We start from the raw sequence: 18,372 nt of genomic DNA on the forward strand, positions 1-18,372 counted from the left end.
TGTGTTTTGACAAGTGAGAACGTGAAATGTAATGGCTTCACTAGTGTTGGTGTTGGGTAACAAGGCTTTGGCAGGGAGTGTTGTGGCTGACCTGATTTGGCAGAATGAAGAGGATTATAAAGCCTGGTAGTCTCTCCTCTCTCTGTTTCTCTCTCTCTCTCTCTCTTTCTGTTTCTCTCTCTCCACCGTCTATGTTGAGTGACTGCTAGTATAATCTATCGTCACAGAATGTGGGTCAGTGTGTGAATAAAGGTCACTGTATTCTCCCCTCGCTTTCTCCACTGGTTTTGCCCACACCTCCCTTTTGTATCAAACTCATAAATGGAAATCTGGACCCTCACGTTACTCAAATCTGAACTGGTGCTCCTATGGATCAAAATACGATGTTGCATATGGATTACTGTTTGTTTTTTTATGCTTAATACATTATGCTTTAGAAGGCTTGTGTAAAAGAATGGACGAGACTGGTTTCTGTGCACACAACTAGATTAGGACAGAATGAGATTGGACATTATAGAGGCTCCATTCATCTGGTCAGGATTTGGCTTTTAGCCCAGAAATCTCTCTCAAATTCACTTGTTTTGGTTTCCTTTTAGCCTTTGACATAATTCACCCCCCAAAAATAAAAGAAATCGATATGGAAAAGAGTGAAATAATTTTTACTCCTGACCTGTCTACAAGTAAACTTCTTTACTTCTCTACAGTTCTGTGAATAAATATTTTTACCAGCCATTTAAACAGTAGCATATAAAAAAAAAAAAAGGTGGTACATGAGTGTACATTGGAAAGTACATGTGTGAATTTCATTTAAACATACCTTTGTGTTGCAGTTACTTAAAGTCAGCAGCCAGCTGCAGATACTGTAACAATAGTGTTTAATGAGGGTTCATTTTGGTCCCGACTTTTATGTCTGAAAAAATTATTTCATCACCATACATACATTTAAAATATCCTTTTTGTTGTCTCCAGTGACATCACATGCCATTCGTGGCAAACACATGCACCAGCACCATGAGGACGGTTGATCTTTAAGGGTCATGAGCTTCAGTCCTGCTCATCTCTTTAAACACATCCTGTTTCCTCACCCTGATTTAACTGTGCTGTCACGTGCATTGAAACTTTCCAACCAGATCACATACTGATGGTAAAAAAACTGTAGACTATGGATATTCCATTCAGAATATAAGACAAAACCATGCCACTTCTTTTCATGCCCTAACTATGGTAAAACAGGAAGTAGGTTTCGATGTACATTTGAAAGGCTTTTTTTTTTCTAACTTTTTTTTGTGTTTGGCTATTTTGTAGGAGGTTAAGGGTATTTCAGTATTTTATTGCAGAAAATGGTTTCATATGAATAGCAGACCCCCTTACAGACTTAAAGTGAAGGATTAAGTGTCTCCCTAGTAAATCAGCTTTCCATCTGAAGTTTTTCTTTCTTTTTCTCTTACACAAAGTAAAACACCCAAATCTAATGTATTTTAATTCTAAATTTTTATATTTTATATGAGAAAACTAGGTGTCAGAGGTCCATGTACTATAAATGTGATCATTTAGATGACTTATGAGAAGCTGACCTTGTTCTGTTGATGTACTATATTTGTTCTGTTTAGATGTTTAAATTTAGATGTTTTACTCATAAATGATTTTAATAAGTATTTTGTGTTTAATAAGGACATGTTAGATGACTAATTATTTTCACTAAAAATATGCTCTTCTCTTTTTGTGCCTCTCTCTTCAGGTGTCTCTTTTGTTCATGCATGACTCTACTGTTTGCTGATGGAACAGAAGGTCCTCAGTAAGTCCTCCATGGTGTCTAGACTGCCGAAATTTGGTGCCCGTCCTGTCAGTGGTACCCCCTCATCCCTTCCCAATGGTACAGCCCAGACTGCTCTCACGCAAGATGGCAAGAATCCCCCAGCTAGGCCAAATGGAGTGGTCAGAGCCTCCTCCTTCTCCATGAAATGGAGAAAGGATAGTGGTGGGCCGGTGGACCCTTCAAACACAGTTGAGGGCACGATACCAGAAGAGAGGGAAGAAGTTTGTTCCCAAAATTCTACAGGAAGTAGGGAGTTAAAAAGCCCTTCTACTCCCACAACCAAAGTGCACAGGTCTGCCTCCTCATTGCCCACTGGAAGCCCTAAATCTGCACCCAAAACCCCTAAATCCTTCCAGAGTCCTAAACCAAAGTCCAAAATTTCTCAAATCACGACAGCCTCCAAAAGTCAGGACATATCCCAAAAAAGCTCAGGCTCGAAGCCAACTCAAAATGGGACTTCATCTCTGGGCTATTCACCGAGCCAAGCAAGCTCTTCGGGGCTTCAGCGATCAAGGGCGAACTCCAACTCTACTCGAAGCACCTCTAAAGACAGTTTGTCCCAGTCCAACGACAGCCTCTCGCGCCAGTCACTCGTGCCTGACTACTTGGTGCGTTCTCAGAGCTTCACTCACTTCAAGCAACTGCCCTCGCAAACATCCGCACCCATGACACGCTCCTTCTCTTTCAACAAGGCAGTGGAGCTGGCCAAACCGCTAGCTAATACACAGCTCCGTCCTCCGAGAACACTTGGACTCAAATCTCCTTTGAGTCTGAGTAAAGGCCGGCTAGTGCTTGGTTTGGGATTTGAAAAGGGGATAACAGATAGACTACCTTCTGAGAATCCTTCTTCAGGGAGTTTAACACCAACTAATTCCATAAAAAGGCCTCTTCTGCCTAACTCTGTGCTGACAAAACCCTCATCACAGGCCTACAGGCTAAATCGACCAATTCCTGCCAAACCGCAGTTCCCTCTAGTGGTTGGGAGGAGCCCAGTGGCTCGTGACATTATAACCCCGCCCCTCTCTCCTGAATTGCTTCATTGTGCCACAAAGAACGTAAGTGTCTGATTCCATAATTTACAGTACCATGCATAATTTAATATTTTGGATTTAGGGCTGGACAATATATTGAATGATATGATTTGGGGTGCACCGATCATGATCGGCCGATCGTTATGCGCATCTCGTCAGTAAAGCCGGTTCTCTAATCAGTGGTAAATTCCATCAGGTGCGTGATTTCACATAGAGCAGCTGTTACTACACAGAGCCATTGTTAACTGAGAAGCTTCGCAAATCCACGTTCATTTTCAGCGTTTATTTGCGCATCTTCTCAGTTAATAATGGCCCTGTTTAGTAACAGCTGCTCTATGTGTTTAAACATGATGAGCACAATAAATATAACAAGGCAGAAGTGTCAGTCCTTGTGCACTTGTGAGCAGATATTAGGTTAGAATATGTGCATTTGCACAGAGTGTCTTTTAGTGCACATTGGGTGGGTTGAGTATGGATGTAAGTAAACTGACCATTGTGCAGTTGTGCAAGAGTGTCTATAGTGCAAGTGAAAGTGCAGTGTCCATTGGAGTGTTATTTTTTTCCCCCTTCTTTCCTGTAGACATGGGGTAGGAAGGCAGTTAATGATGGTAGTAGGATGCTGGGTGGCATCAGCTTATTCAGGATTCTGACAGCCTTGGGGGAAAAAGCTGTTGCAGAACCTTGCTGTGTGGGTCCTGATGCTGCGTAGTCTTCTGCCTGATGGCAGAGGGTCAAACAGATGGTGGGAGGGGTGAAATGAATCTTTCACAATGGTGGAGGCTCTGTGTACACAGCGTGCCTGATAATGTCCTTGATCGAGGGGAGGGAGATCCCTATGATTTTCTCAGCTGTCCTCACTATGCGCCGGAGGGTCTTGCATTCTGCTATTTTGCCATTACCGAACCACACAGTGATGCAGCTGGCCAGGATGCTCTCCTCAGTTCCTCTGTGGAAGATGGTGAGGATGGGTGGTGGGAGGCTGGCTCTCTTTAGCTTCCCCAGGAAGTGAAGATGTTGTTGTGCCTTCTTCTCAGTGGTGTTGATGGATCAGGTGAAGTCGTCAGAAATGTGCACACCAAGAAACTTGATGCTCCTGACTCTCTCTACAGCAGAGCCACTGATGAGCAAGGGAAGATCATCAGTTGTACTTCTCCAAAAATCCACATTGATAGACAGATTGTTGCTGAAGCATCAGCTCGCCAGTTGTTCCAGCTCCTCTCTTTATGGCGTTTCATTATCGTTGCTGATGAGGCCCACTACTGTCGTGTCTTCAGCAATCTTGACAACAAGGTTGGATTCTGACTTGGCTGTGCATTCGTGTGTTAGCAGCATGAACAACAGTGGACTGAGAACACAGCCTTGAAGGGCCCCTGTGCTTAATGTGTTGGTGCCTGATGTTCTGCCACCCATGTGCACTGACTGTGGTCTCTCTTTCAGGAAGTCTAGAATCCAGTTGCAGAGTGGTGTGTAGAGACCCTGTAGAGAAAGCTTACTCCCTAGTTGTTGTGGAATAATTGTATTGAATTCTGAGCTAAAGTCAATGAAGAGTATTCTGACATATGAGTCTTTTGTGTTCAGATGTGATAACACTGAGTGCAGTGTGTAGGAGATAGCATCATCAGTAGAGCGGTTGGGGCGATATGCAAACTGTAGAGGGTCTAGTGAAGAGGGCAAAGTGGAGTGGATGTGTTTTTTGACCAGACGTTCAAAGCACTTCATAGTGATGGGAGTCAGTGCCAAAGTGATTATCGGCCAATTGTGATCAGTAGCCGATCTATCGGAGCACCCTACTATAAGTTGCTCTACTGGAGCAAAATTGTATTTTGGTGCCACCACAGAGAAGTCACACTATTGAAACATGACTTCATTGCAATTAAATAGTTTTATTTCCATTTTGTATGTGTGGAAAGGCATCAGGTTCCACAGTTTCCACAGTTTCCCCAGAGGAGCCCGTGACCGAGCCAGGGCTGGATGGGAACCTCAGCTACACTGGAGAGGGAATGGAGGACATGTCTCTCTCCTCTGCATCTTCTCTGGAGAGGAATGACACAAGTGAAGAGTTCCTAGATGACTTTGATCATCTAGGCGACCAGTCTGAAAATGGCATCCATTTGAACAAAAATCCTGTGGCCACTCCCACCCAAATGCACATACAGGGATTCTTTAATGAGACCGTGGACTGGACTGGGATTGGTCTGGCAGGTATAGCTGTACATTATTCATCTAATTCTTGCATTTATTTGACAAACAGTACATTGTTGATAATATTATCCTATTGTGGCAAACATGCAGATTTTATGCTATGTTATACCATGTCTGTTCTCAGGTGACAAGACAGATTCAAGTGATCCGCCGCTCATGTCCCCTGATGTGGATCGTCACACGACCTCTTCTTTGGAGCTCTCCCCCTCTAACAGCTCTGGAGGAACATACATGTGGGATGAGGAGGGCTTGGAGCCGCTGGGACACAACACACACATACACCGTAGCAGCAGTTATGAGTCAGATCTCAACAGCATTGTGAGTATACACACACCCTCCCAAAATGAGTTTGAACTACCTTTAGAAACCTGGGATTTACATATATGCATTGAGCATACACTTTTTTTATAAGCTCCAATGTACAGTAAGCATTTAAGTACATTTAATAAATTATATAAAGAAGGGTAGTGAATAAAGATAACTAGTAATTTTTTTATAATTACAATTATAATAATATAATAATTATAATTACTTTATATAATAATTTTTGTTGTTGCAGATAAGTTATTTTCTTTTTGCATATAATGATAATAATAATAATAATAATACTGAGTAATAATAATAATAATAATAATAATATTACTGAATAATAATTATAATAATACTATTATTTTTATTATTATTATTATTATTATTACTATTATTACTATTATTATTAATATTATTTAAAAAATATTTTAATACTATGTTAACGGTAATGCCTTGCTTTTGGCTGATAATAATAATAACTTTACCTTCTGTTACCAGCCCGATTTTAAGCACACCTGAACTATTCTCACATTATGAAATACAACAGGGTGACTGAATGTGGCTCTGCAAGTCTTGTAGAAGGCTGTTCTGTTCCATACTATGTGGATGTTCATAATCTTTCCTCTGCTGTGCATTTCGATAACCCATCGCTCCTGTACTACTTGTTGTTGGTTAGCACGTGCACTTGTGTGTGTGACGGGATCTCTCTGTCCCTATCCTGCTAATAATCACTTTGCTAATTTGGGATTAGTCTCTGTGTCTCTTGCTCGTGACTCTGCATGAGTCTGACTCTGGGTCCCGCCGTGCTGTTTCCAAAGCCCTCGATCACGTGGGAATGCAGAACAGTGCCACTTAACATTCCAGCTTTTGATCCCACTGAGGAAGACTATGATGTTGTTCCTAATTTTTCTTTTCTTTTTTTCTATGATTGTTGATGTCGGATCGGCTCAGTGTAATGCCGAAAGAGTTTGGCTAGATTTGAAACCGTAATCAGATTTGAAATATCAGACTTCCCCTGTAGCAGATACACACATGCACCCACACACACAGACATGCTGACTTGACTCTGACTTGAGACATTATGTAATCGCAGCATATATACATTTTAGAGTGGCTGAGTCATTGTTGTTATACTTGAGTGGGTTGTTCCTCAGATGTAGTTGTATATCGAGGAGTTCAGGTTACATAATGATCCATGATCCACCAACACTGCACGTTTTCATTGTCTCCTTAATCAAATAAACCTGATTCAGCTCATCAGCTCATTAGTAGAGACTGCGTGTCAGACCAAGGAGAGATACAAAATGTGCAGTGTTGGGGGGCCTCCAGAAACGTGGTTGGGAACCACTGACACAATGGATGGTTTCAGTTTGAGCTGGACTTTAAGTGACATCTTGTGGTGTACTGTAGGTACTGCAGAAATTCATTTTGCACGAATTTTTTGTTTGTGATGCTTCTTAACACCAAACATGAACTATTAAAGTTTGTTGCATAACTTTTCCTAGATCTTTATGAAGTGTCTTTGCTTGACCTGTGTTATACTGTTTACGTGTTAATCAGGTGGAGTCACATGCACAGTAATTGAATGATTAATTTGATCTCCTGACATCAGTGGATCACCTTTAGATCCTTGCTCTGTGTCTATCTTTAGTTTAAGACTCCTCTGCTCTTACCGATACTGAAACAGAGGCCTGATCTCACCCTCAGCAGGTGATGTAATGGCAAACTTTATTTGCAATGTATATGCAGGAGGTCAAACTTAAACTTAGGTCTAAACTAAAATTCAGGTAACTTTTTATTTTTATTAAAATGTTTTATTTTAATAATATTAATAATACTATTCAGAATATTCCATAAACCTTTCATATTAGTTATTATATTTTTATATTTTTTATATTATACATTATATTTTTTATTATAAACTAATATGTAATTCCTTCTTACACATTCTAAAAATAAGAATTATTTATTCTTGTACTTTTTATATTTAGTTTCTGCTTCTGGGGTATGATACTTAATAAATTGTCTATACAGTAGGTTTTTCTTTTTGCAGTCATTTAATTATCCTTTAGTAATTTGATCAATTTGCTTATATATATATATATATATATATATATATATATATATATATATATATAAACTAATATCCTTAGGTTTCCTATAGTTATTATTAGTGTAATGAAGGCCATTTCAGTAGTTGTACTGTATGTTTTTTAAATGTTGGATGCATTTAAAAAAATTCATAAGCTAGGGTGAGGCATGCAGAAATTCCTGTCTTAAGGTGGAGAATACATATGATTGAATTAAGACTAGTTTTCATGCTTGGCTATTTTTATGTATTTTTTTTTTTATGTCAGATTTCAAAACCCTTTCTGCACTCGTGACCACAAGAGGGCAATATAGATTCAAGAGGCACAAGACAGGTTTCTTTCCACATTGTGTACTTGTGTGTTGTGTGTGTGTGTTATATTCCTCTATTAAAAGCACACCACCTTTTGGGCTCTTTTAAGATTTGCTTATTTGTTCTAAATATAGTCTGTCTTGCATGAGTCATTTACAGGCCAATTCACTAACTTCTAATTAATCTAGGAGCAGAAGCCTTTGTTTTTAACACCGTAAGTGATTCTGAGGCTGTTTCTGCATTAACTTGCTGAGATTTATAGAGCATTGTTTAAAGGGGTCATATGATGTTGCTAAAAAAAACATAATTTTTTGTATTTGGTGTAATGAAATGTGTTTATGCGGTTTAAGGTTAAAAAACATATTATTTTCCACATACTGTACATTATATTTTCTCCTCTATGCCCCGCCTTCTGAAACGCATAATTTTTGACAAAGCTCATCGGTCTGAAAAGTGAGGTGTGCTCTGATTGGCCAGCTATCCAGTGCGTTGTGATTGGCCAAATGTTTAAAACGTCTGATGGAAATGTTACGTCCCTCAACATATACTGTTGTGGCATGTCCCAGTCAGAACACCGACATGACAGGACAAAAACAATAAAACCCATTACAAATGAGGCAGTTGCATCCAGTGGGAACATAATTACTGATTACAATGATTTATACATGTCTCCACTTCGTCCACAGTGCTCTGGCTTAGTCTTAACTTATATCTCTTTGGATTTGAGACTTTAGTCTTTGCAGCTTTACAGATCTTCTTTATGCACAAGAGCTAGTAACACTCCAGAGAGAAAGGAACATTTTTAATTGCATCAAATGACCCCTTTAAGCTTTATCATTTGCTAACATGAATAATACTGTAAACAGGATTTATATAATTTTTTTTATAAACATTTAATGTCTGTAATCAGCTCTCAATTTATTAGGCTAACTGGGTTATTGGCTCTTTCTTATTTTGCTTAATCTCTTTAAGACCTGCGATTCCAAATGGCTTTTGAGAGCCTTTCCATGCACACAACCACCACACGGTCTCAGAGACTGTGTTTTGTGTGGGAGTGCTTGGCAGCGTTCTGTGTGGCACTACCAGTTTGTGAAGTGGAATCTAATGCACATATTCAGGGTGACAGGAACACAGAAAAAATCTTTAGAATTTTAGAATTACAAGCATATTGACCTCTTTTTTTAAAATTACCATTGAAAGTTTGGCTCTGTTCAGAGTATATCTGTAGGTGTCTGCGTAATTGTGTCATGTATGCAATATAATTCAGGAATTCAAACGCATTCCTTTTGAATCCCCTTATCTGATAATCTTATCTGAGGTTCTGTCTGTATCGGTCCGGCTCTAAAGAGACCTTTAATCCAATCTTCCAGGCTGATTCGCGCTGGCCTGTGTGAAATGGGCTATGTTATTTCAGATCTTTCAGCACTGGTGGAGGGTGCTGATGGAGCTTGGGCTGCGTATCTAAGCTGCCGTCCGGCGCTGTGAAATGTCATTTCCTCTGAAGCAACTGCCATGACTAAGCCCCTTTATACATGGAGAAGAGTCCGAGCGAGAGGGACCTGCGAGACTATGTATGTGTAGGTGAAGTGTATGAACACTGGCTGCTTTGAATACACATTTTGTGTCCACTTGTAAGACCGTACATTTTGTGTGCATGTATTAACATCCAGGAGAGGGGCCTGTCTGTTTTTAAGTACATATTTATATGATGGATGGGATTGGAGGATGTCTTGTCAGCTTAGATGACTTGAAGAGATGTTTTTATTCACAGTTGCATGATTGATAATGTTTTCCAAAGTATGCTGAGAGCATATTTGTACTGTTTTTTTTTTTTCTCCTGCTGTATATAAAATATTGGAAATTATGCAGAAACTTTCATAATGTACTGTTATTTTTGCAAGAAAGTCCCCCATTTAGGAAAGCCAATGTATTTAAAATAGCTTGAAGGGATAGTTCAGAAATGAAAATTCTGTCATCATTTACTCCACACATCATTTCTTTCTTCTGTGGAACACAAAAGAAGATTTTTCTCAAAGAATATCCTATTATTTTCAAAATTATGAAAATGAATGATGGCCTGGACTGTTGAGCACTAAAATGAGAAAAAATGTGGTCCATATGATTCATGCACTACATAAAAGGCTGAATCTCCAGCAGCCAGTATTTCAATCTTAAGTGTCACATTATTCTTTAGAATTTGTCATTATCATAATTTTAAAAAGCTGTATTTAAAAACAACATAATGGTTAATCACTGGGCTGCCAACACAAAGGCACAGGTTTGAAACACAGTAGGGCAATAATTAAACCTTTAACTGAAGTAGTACCAGCATTGCACCTCTGAACAAGACACTTAACCCCACATTGATCTATAGAAAATGTCCCTGCAATTAGTGCAGTGTTAAGCATTTGTTAAGTGAAGTGACTAATTAAAAAACAAAACAAATTTATCACCAAGAAGCAATTTCATTCTCCATGCACATAAATGGTTAAATGACTGTAGATTCATGACAGTGCTATCCAGTATTTTCTGTATGTTTTGGAAATGATGAATCATGAAATAAATGAACTAAATATCCTTTCAATTGGTTCCAGGCCTTTTATACTCACTCCTGCTCTCAAATTTTACTTTCAACTTGAAATCAATTCAGAGCGGTTTTATGGTATTTCTTAAAATATTTTAGCACATAGAATTGGGAGAACATCTTTCTTCAAAGATCTTATTTTCTTTTGAACTCTCTGTGCCAGACTTGATGTTCAGAATCGCTTTAAAATGCATTAAACAGCACCGCAATAGCTGATAACTGCCCCTTATGTCTCTGACACACAGCTTGAAATGTCCTTTCATTTTCTGTCTGAGGACAAATTGAGGTTTTGTTGAGGCATATTGATTTTCACCTTGGTGTGCTTTTGGATTTTCATATAATCCAGATGGCCTGAGAAGTCGTCGTTTTTATATACAGTGGGTACGGAAAGTATTCAGACCCCCTTACATTTTTCACTCTTTGTTATATTGCAGCCATTTGCTAAAATAGTTTGTTCATTTTTTGCTCAATGTACACACAGCACCCCATATCGACAGAAAAACACAATTGTTGACATTTTTGCAGATTAAAAAAGAAAAACCGAAATATCACATGGTCTTAAGTATTCAGACCCTTTGCTGTGACACTCATATATTTAACTCAGGTGCTGTCCATTTCTTCTGATTCTACACCTTCATTTGAGTCCAGCTGTGTTTGATTATACTGATTGGACTTGATTAGGGAAGCCACACACCTGTCTGTATAAGACCTTACAGCTCACAGTGCATGTCAGAGCAAAAGAGAATCATGAGGTCAAAGGAACTGCCTGAAGAGCTCAGAGACAGAATTGTGGTAAGGCACAGATCTGGCCAAGGTTACAAAAACATTTCTGCTGCACTTATGGTTCCTAAGAGCACAGGGGCCTCCATAATCCTTAAATGGAAGACTTTGGGATGACCAGAACCCTTCCTAGAGCTGGCCGTCCGGCCAAACTGAGCTATCGGGGGAGAAGAGCCTTGGTGAGAGAGGTAAAGAAGAACCCAAAGATCACTGTGGCTGAGCTCCAGAGATGCAGTTGGGAGGTGGGAGAAAGCTGTAGAAAGTCAACCATCACTGCAGCCCTCCACCAGTCGGGGCTTTATGGCAGAGTGGCCCGACGGAAACCTCTCCTCAATGCAAGACACATGAAAGCCCCCATGGAGTTTGCTAAAAAAAACACCTGAAGGATTCTCTGGTCTGATAAGACCAAGATAGAACTTTTTGGCCTTAATTCTAAGCGGTATGTGTGGAGAAATCCAGGCACTGCTCATCACCTGTCCAATTCAGTCCCAACAGTGAAGCATCATGCTGTGGGAGTGTTTTTCAGCTGCAGGGACCGGACGACTGGTTGCAATCGAGGGAAAGATGAATACAGCCAAGTACAGGGATATCCTGGACGAAAACCTTCTCCAGTGTGCTCAGGACTTCAGACTGGGCCGAAGGTTCACCTTCCAACAAGACAATGACCCTAAGCACACAGCTAAAATAATGAAGGAATGGCTTCACAACAACTCCGTGACTGTTCCCAGCCAGAGCCCTGACTTAAAACCTATTGAGCATCTCTGGAAAATCCTGAAAATGGCTGTCCACCAACATTTACCATCCAACCTGACAGAACTTGAGAGGATCCCCAAATCCAGTAGTGAAAAACTTGTTTCATCTTTCCCAAAAAGACCCATGGCTGTATTAGGTCAACAGGGTGCTTCTACTAAATACTGAGTAAAGGGTCTGAATACTTAAGACCATGTGACATTTCAGTTTTTCTTTTTTTAATAAATCAGCAAAAATTTCAACAATTCTGTGTTTTTCTGTCAATATGGGGTGCTGTGTGTACATTAATGAGGAAAAAAAAATACTTAAATGATTTTAGCAAATGATTTTAGCAAATCAAAAAAAATAAATTACTTAAAATGATTTTAGCAAATGATTTTAGCAATATAACAGAGTGAAACATTTAAGGGGGTTTGAATACTTTCCGTACCCACTGTATATGCTTTTCATGTTAAGCAAAAACATTTAGTTTGTATTCATGTAGCTTTTTGGTGGCTGTATATATTCCCTTTCTTTTATGTCATTGTCCTTACATAAAGAGTGCGAGTGAATTACTACAAATGTCTTTTCTGTTAAATGTAATGCAGTTTTCCATTTCTATTAAACTCTCTCTCTCTCTCTCATTGGTTGTTTCTCATGCACAGGACATTCTGAACAACTTGGATAACACTGGCTCATGTGACCTGGAAGATGATGACCTCATGCTTGATGTGGATCTGTCAGAGGACGGGGCCTTACTCAATGGTTAGCACACACTAACATACAGTGTAACTCGGTGTAAGAGTAGTATAACCAGTAATCATTTACTAAGCCAAAGCTGCTTTCTATTTGATGTCTAGTGTGCTTCAGAATCACATCTGCATCAGTTTTCTCAAAACTTGTAAATCTGGTTAGTATATAACTTAATAGAAAAATGTCTCTCTTATTCTTTTGAACACCAGTACAGGAGTTTATCAGCAGCTATTTACCACTGTAGTCCACTTGAATTGAATTTCTAATATAATTATCCTTGCGTTTATCTTTGATCTATTAATTAATCTTCTGTTTGCGTAGATAATGATAGTTGACCAGTTTTAATCATTATGTTGATTGATCACAGCCAAGTGCAAGTGATAATCACTATATTGAATGTGAATGGCTTTTGTACGGATGGCCATGTCAGAGTTTCCTACAGCTCGGTGTGATTTGAATGAATTTAATGTGGTGTAGAGATTGAATTCAGTATATCATTAGTTCAGTTGGATTTAGTATATCATTTCGTATTTGAATTTATGTTTTGTGGAATGTTAAGTGTTGTAGAGATCTGACATGACTGGGTAAGCTAGTGTATTATTTTTCAAGACTGTGTGGGAAGGGCTTTTTCAGGATTATTTATTATATGACTGCTGGCAGTGTGGAGCTTTGTTTTTGTTTTTTATATGTTTGATGGATGAATCATGAGTTAAGGCTTATATGATTACTTCTCCCCAGCAAAACATTATAGTAAATTAACCTAAAATATTGGGGTAAAATACCTATTTCACGTGAATTATTTCCCTTTTGGATTCTGTGCAGTTAATTTAATAGTGCTGTAATGTGACATTAGTTTATATATTAATATTAAATGTATAAAAATGTATTTAAGGCTTTCAGTTAATCTGAGGACATTAAATGCATTAATTATTGTTATCAATAGTTAGATTTTTTTTTTTAAATATCCAAATTAGTGTTAGACTAAGTTTTGCAAGTTACATTGAAGACTGCTGTCACTGCTCAACTGCGCAAGTCAGTTGCCAAATACTGTTAAGAAACTAAATGAGTTATTAATGCAACTTTAATGCATGCATTTTTTTTTTAGCAAGAACACATTAAATTAATCAAAAGACATTAACATTAACATTAATTAACATTAAAGACAAGTGTGAAGTGAGTTTTTTTTTCTTCAAATAAATTCTGTAAAATAGAAAACCGTTATAAATGTAATAAAATTTCACGATATTGCTGTTTTTCTATTGTATTTTTGATCAAATAAATGCAGCCTTGGTGAACACGAGGCTTCTTTCAAAAACATAAAATCTTACCGAACCCAAACATTTGAATGGAAGTATATATTGCTGTATTGCACTAACTGTCCTGTGATACCACATACTGTTAAACAAATTAAAGTAAATAACAGTAAAGACATACAATAGTGCCTGTGTCACTTGCCTGTCATGAATGAGTTGCTATTCAAGACCGCCCCAGCTAGGAATACTGAATGTCAACTGAATCATCCGAGTGACTCTCAGATAAACTCTGTTTTGGAAGAGAATGTCCTAATGTCGCTTCCTGTTTTCTTCAATCTCAGAGTGTGATTTTTAGAGTGTGCGAGTGAGGTCACAGGGTGGTTACGGGTTGTGCAGATTCCAGACTCTTGTGTACGTAGACAAATTCCACGTTAGAGAGATGGCAAACAAAAGACTTCATTACATACACTTCACAGATGACATTTAAATGAAGGAGTACGGGAACCGCAAGAACAAAACATTTCCTGTTTGGGACCATTCTTTCAGCTGTTTGTGTCATGTTAAAAAAATGTTTATTTTGAGCATCTTGCTTGGTTTTTGTGTTTTGTCATGTTGACAGTATTCAGTATTTTGGCCTGAGCCAACAGTGGGAATCGGTCAGTTTTACAGTGCTGTATTTGTGTGTGTGGGTTGTATTTATAGTCCTGGGCATCATGGCCTGCAGTCATGTGAAGGGGGTTGCAGAGCCAGAAAGAGCCAGAGGAGGGAATAGATGACTTCAGAGCCCCCTCCCCCTTGTCTCTCCCCTCCCTGTCTGTCTGTCTCCTCCTGTGGCTGACCCGTCTACTTGGCAGGCAGAAAGGCCTGCTGTTTTGACGCTAGTTCCTGTGACTAGAGGGGAGACCCTGCCCAAGGGCTGTGCTGACTTCGGTCGAGAGCACCACCGTCAGTTCCTCTTCTCTTCTGAAGGCCCCAAGGCTCAGGGATTACAGCTGTATGTGTCTGGTTCTGGTCAAATCTCCCAGGGAGTTCCCAGAACTCTCAAACTCATACACCCATGATTTAACAGAGCGGAAAAGTTATTGGATTTGCAGATGCTCGGCTGGCCGGTGAGAAAGTCGCAAGAAGTTTGGCAATTTTTGAAAGTTTTCTACGTACTTTAGTTTTGGAGTTATTCACCACACAACTTTGGAATTTTTAACTTTGGGGAATTTCTGTCCAGCTGCATTTCAACTTTTTTTTTGGATGCATCAGTCAAAACAGACCATCTCTGCTCTTAGTTTGAAGGTTATTTGTATTCGTGTGGGTGAGTTTTGGACTGTTATTCGAGTTGGTTTTTGAGGCTCTGGCAGTGAACTAGACAGCAAGGACGAGAGGAATGTAGCAGGTCTGTTTTGGAGCTTAGTTTTCTGTCTGTTCTTCTTAGTCTTATTCAGTGCTAGAAGTGTATAGAAAGATTGAAAGAGAGCTTGTGTGTGAGACAGAGAGATTTTGTGTGCCTCCGAGTGTGTTAGTGTGTAAGTTTGCCCTGATACTATCTCGCCTCAGGCAGTGTGAATGCTTTGTATCTAACTCCTAAGAGCTCGACCTTCCAGAGAAAGATGAGCCAAGGAGTGTGTGTCTGTTTCAGAGTGTTTCTTGGAGACTAACTGAATTGTGTTTAAAAGTGAATTGGGTTGTGGGCAGTTGTTCAATGCGTTTGTTTATTTGTCATTGACTGCTGTTGACCCCTCTGTGCATGCAGATGGGATGGCCCACTTCGAGCGCTCTGACAGGGGAGGCCGGCCGACTCAATGGAGGAGGAGACAGCAGAGATGGAGTGGAATGGATCATGCTCACAATGACAACAGGTAAATGCCTTAGAACACACATTTTCTGAATTAAACATGATATAAAAAATGTATAATAGGAATTCATTGGATTATGAAAAGTAGCGGTTACCGCTATCAAGAGAAGTTTCGCTGTTAGCGTTTATATTTTATAAAGTATACTATTATACATTATCATATATTTACTATAAATTATATTTTAGTCAAAGTTGAGTACTATACATATAGCATCCAGGAATAGAACTGTAAAATGTATAATACAGTGTTAATTATATTATATGATATCATATTGCTCTGAGATTTATTCATAAGTTGTTTTTGTTTTTTTGCATGAACATTATTAATAGTTAATTTAATATCGTTTATTTTTTCAATATTTTGTACCCTATTACTGACCCTCAGAACTAAATTATTATAGTGCTTTATAATTTGTTTTTAACCAACTTTTATGAACAGCTGTTTAAAGCTGTTTGGGGTCTTTATATTTATAATTTTTTATATTTTTGAAAGCAGTGTCTTATGCTCACCAAGGCTGCATTTATTTGATTAGTAAAAAAAGCACTATTATGAAATATAACTATTTTAAAATGTAACATTTCTGTGGCTGCAAAATTATGTATTTTGAAACACTATAAATGTATTTACTATATACTATATAAATGTATTGTATGTATTTTGGGTTAATTTACCCAAACTCTTGAATGGTAGTGTTGATCGTGACAAAGCAAATAGGCCACACGTTAGTCAGATGTTGTGAGAGACGTTGTTAAAATAAACCTTAACATTAAGGAAACTTTAATTTCTAGATATATATACAGGAATAAAAAATGATTGATTTAAAAATAATAATGGCAATTTCCTGAACTTTGAATAGATGTTGTTTATGTATAAATAGTCATCTGATTGCCAAGTAGTCTGTGCATTCTGGTTGACATCATAAAGTTTGGAAGAAGCTGTCTTTTTGAACTGGAGAGAAAGTTTTGAAAGTTGCAGTTTGTTTTAGTGAGGTGAAGTGACGTAACATCCAAGCAAGCAAGTAAGTATGGTGACCCATACTCAAAATTTGTGCTCTGCATTTAACCCATCCAAAGTGCACACACACACACACATACCCGGAGCAGTGGGCAGCCATTTATGCTGAGGCACCGGGGAACATAAAAACCTTGTTCAAAGGCACCTAAGTCAGGGTATTGCCTGTCTGAGACTCAAACCCACAACCCTAGGGTTAGGAGTCAAACTCTCTAACCACTAGGCCAAAACCTTCCCCTGATTTAATCACTTCTGGTTTCAAAGATCAAGAAAGTTTTTCTTTAATGCTGATTATTGTTTCTTTTTTTTGTATTTCCTTCTATTAATGCTATTAAATCTGAACTCTCTCTTACTCTCTTTTAGGCTGGCTGGGTTTCATCGGCCCTTCCATCCTGCAGTTCAGCAAGACAGTCACACAGTGGCGCTAGATGAACTCACTCTCAAGCACATGACGGAGGACTGCTCATCTGTCAAATCACAGCTGCTCAGACTTAAGAGTCTGTTGCAGGTACCACACGCACACAGCTGGAACTGTCAAATTTGCACTTACATATGCAAACCCAGCTGTTACCTTCTGAGCAGCTTTAGTATGGGTATAGGGTAAAACAAAAAGAGGAAAATAATAAAAGAACTAGATAAGTTGTCAACATGAGCATTTTAACTCCAGAATAAATTATATTTTTTTTGTAGATTGATGATGGTGAGATTATTCCAGAGAGTTTGGATTCCAGAGAAGATGACAACAGAGCCCAGAAGGTCTGTAACATCCCATAAACACCTGTCTGAATAGAGCTGTCCAGCTTGCTGTCCCAAACCCTGAAAAAGAACATTGGCATTTTCAAGCCATAGGCTCCCTCAGGAATTTCTAATGTGTATCTATAAATGTGTTTTTCAAATGCTAAATAATGGAAACGATTGTGCCGGTTTGTTCTATAGCATAAGTTACACACATTCATATCTTAAAACATAAACTTTCAAGCTGTTAAAAATGTTGCGAGCAAGTTGCTACATAAAGGCTATGTGGGTGAAGTCGTGGTCTAATGGTTAGATATTTGGACTCATAATCCAAAGATTGCTAGGTCAAGTCTCGTGCCGGCAGGAATTGTAGGTGAGGGGAGTTCATTTACAGTGCTCTCTCCACCCTCGATACCATGACTGAGGTGACCTTGAGCAAGGCACTGAACCCCCAACTGCTCCCCGTGTGCCACAGCATAAATGGCTGCCCACTGCTCCGGGTGTGTGTACACGGAGTGTGTTGGGATGGGTTAAATGCAGAGCACGAATTCCGAGTATGGGTCACCCTCCTTGGCTGAATGTCACTTCACTTTAAAGGCTAAAACTATAAGTGCATGAGATTCCTAGTATAGTAGCTTGTGTTTTCAAAGCACACAGTTTCATAATTCACGTTTAAGCTGGATGTAATTTATGAGGTAGAAAGAAGTGTATATATATATATATATATATATATATATATATATATATATATATATATATATATACATTCTTGAGTAATGTTTACCACAGACCTTATTATATTCATAAATTGCAAACTGCTATTCTAAAATGCCATTAATTATTCCAGAGGGAACCCACGGTGAATTAGTGAATTAGTTCCGTTTTGGCATATAAACAGATCCGTTTACAGGCCAAAATTAG

General features: G+C 38.7%; 1 protein-coding gene across 3 annotated transcripts in view; it reads left to right on the forward strand.

Annotated features, from left to right (window-relative positions):
• Positions 1–1,762: 1,762 nt before the first annotated feature.
• Positions 1,763–18,372, forward strand: part of LOC128031552 (serine-rich coiled-coil domain-containing protein 2) — a 32,403-nt gene continuing 15,793 nt past the window's right edge. For all 3 annotated transcript variants that reach the window (XM_052619871.1, XM_052619868.1, XM_052619870.1), the window contains exons 1-7: positions 1,763–2,871; positions 4,758–5,049; positions 5,174–5,367; positions 12,518–12,617; positions 15,603–15,708; positions 17,080–17,224; positions 17,407–17,472. In XM_052619871.1, the coding sequence (XP_052475831.1) occupies positions 1,777–2,871; positions 4,758–5,049; positions 5,174–5,367; positions 12,518–12,617; positions 15,603–15,708; positions 17,080–17,224; positions 17,407–17,472 (1,998 nt within the window). In that variant the 5' untranslated portion in view covers positions 1,763–1,776. The remainder of the gene's footprint in view (positions 2,872–4,757; positions 5,050–5,173; positions 5,368–12,517; positions 12,618–15,602; positions 15,709–17,079; positions 17,225–17,406; positions 17,473–18,372) is intronic.

Source organism: Carassius gibelio, chromosome A17 (genome assembly GCF_023724105.1).
Source record: "Carassius gibelio isolate Cgi1373 ecotype wild population from Czech Republic chromosome A17, carGib1.2-hapl.c, whole genome shotgun sequence".
NCBI lineage: Eukaryota > Metazoa > Chordata > Actinopteri > Cypriniformes > Cyprinidae > Carassius > Carassius gibelio.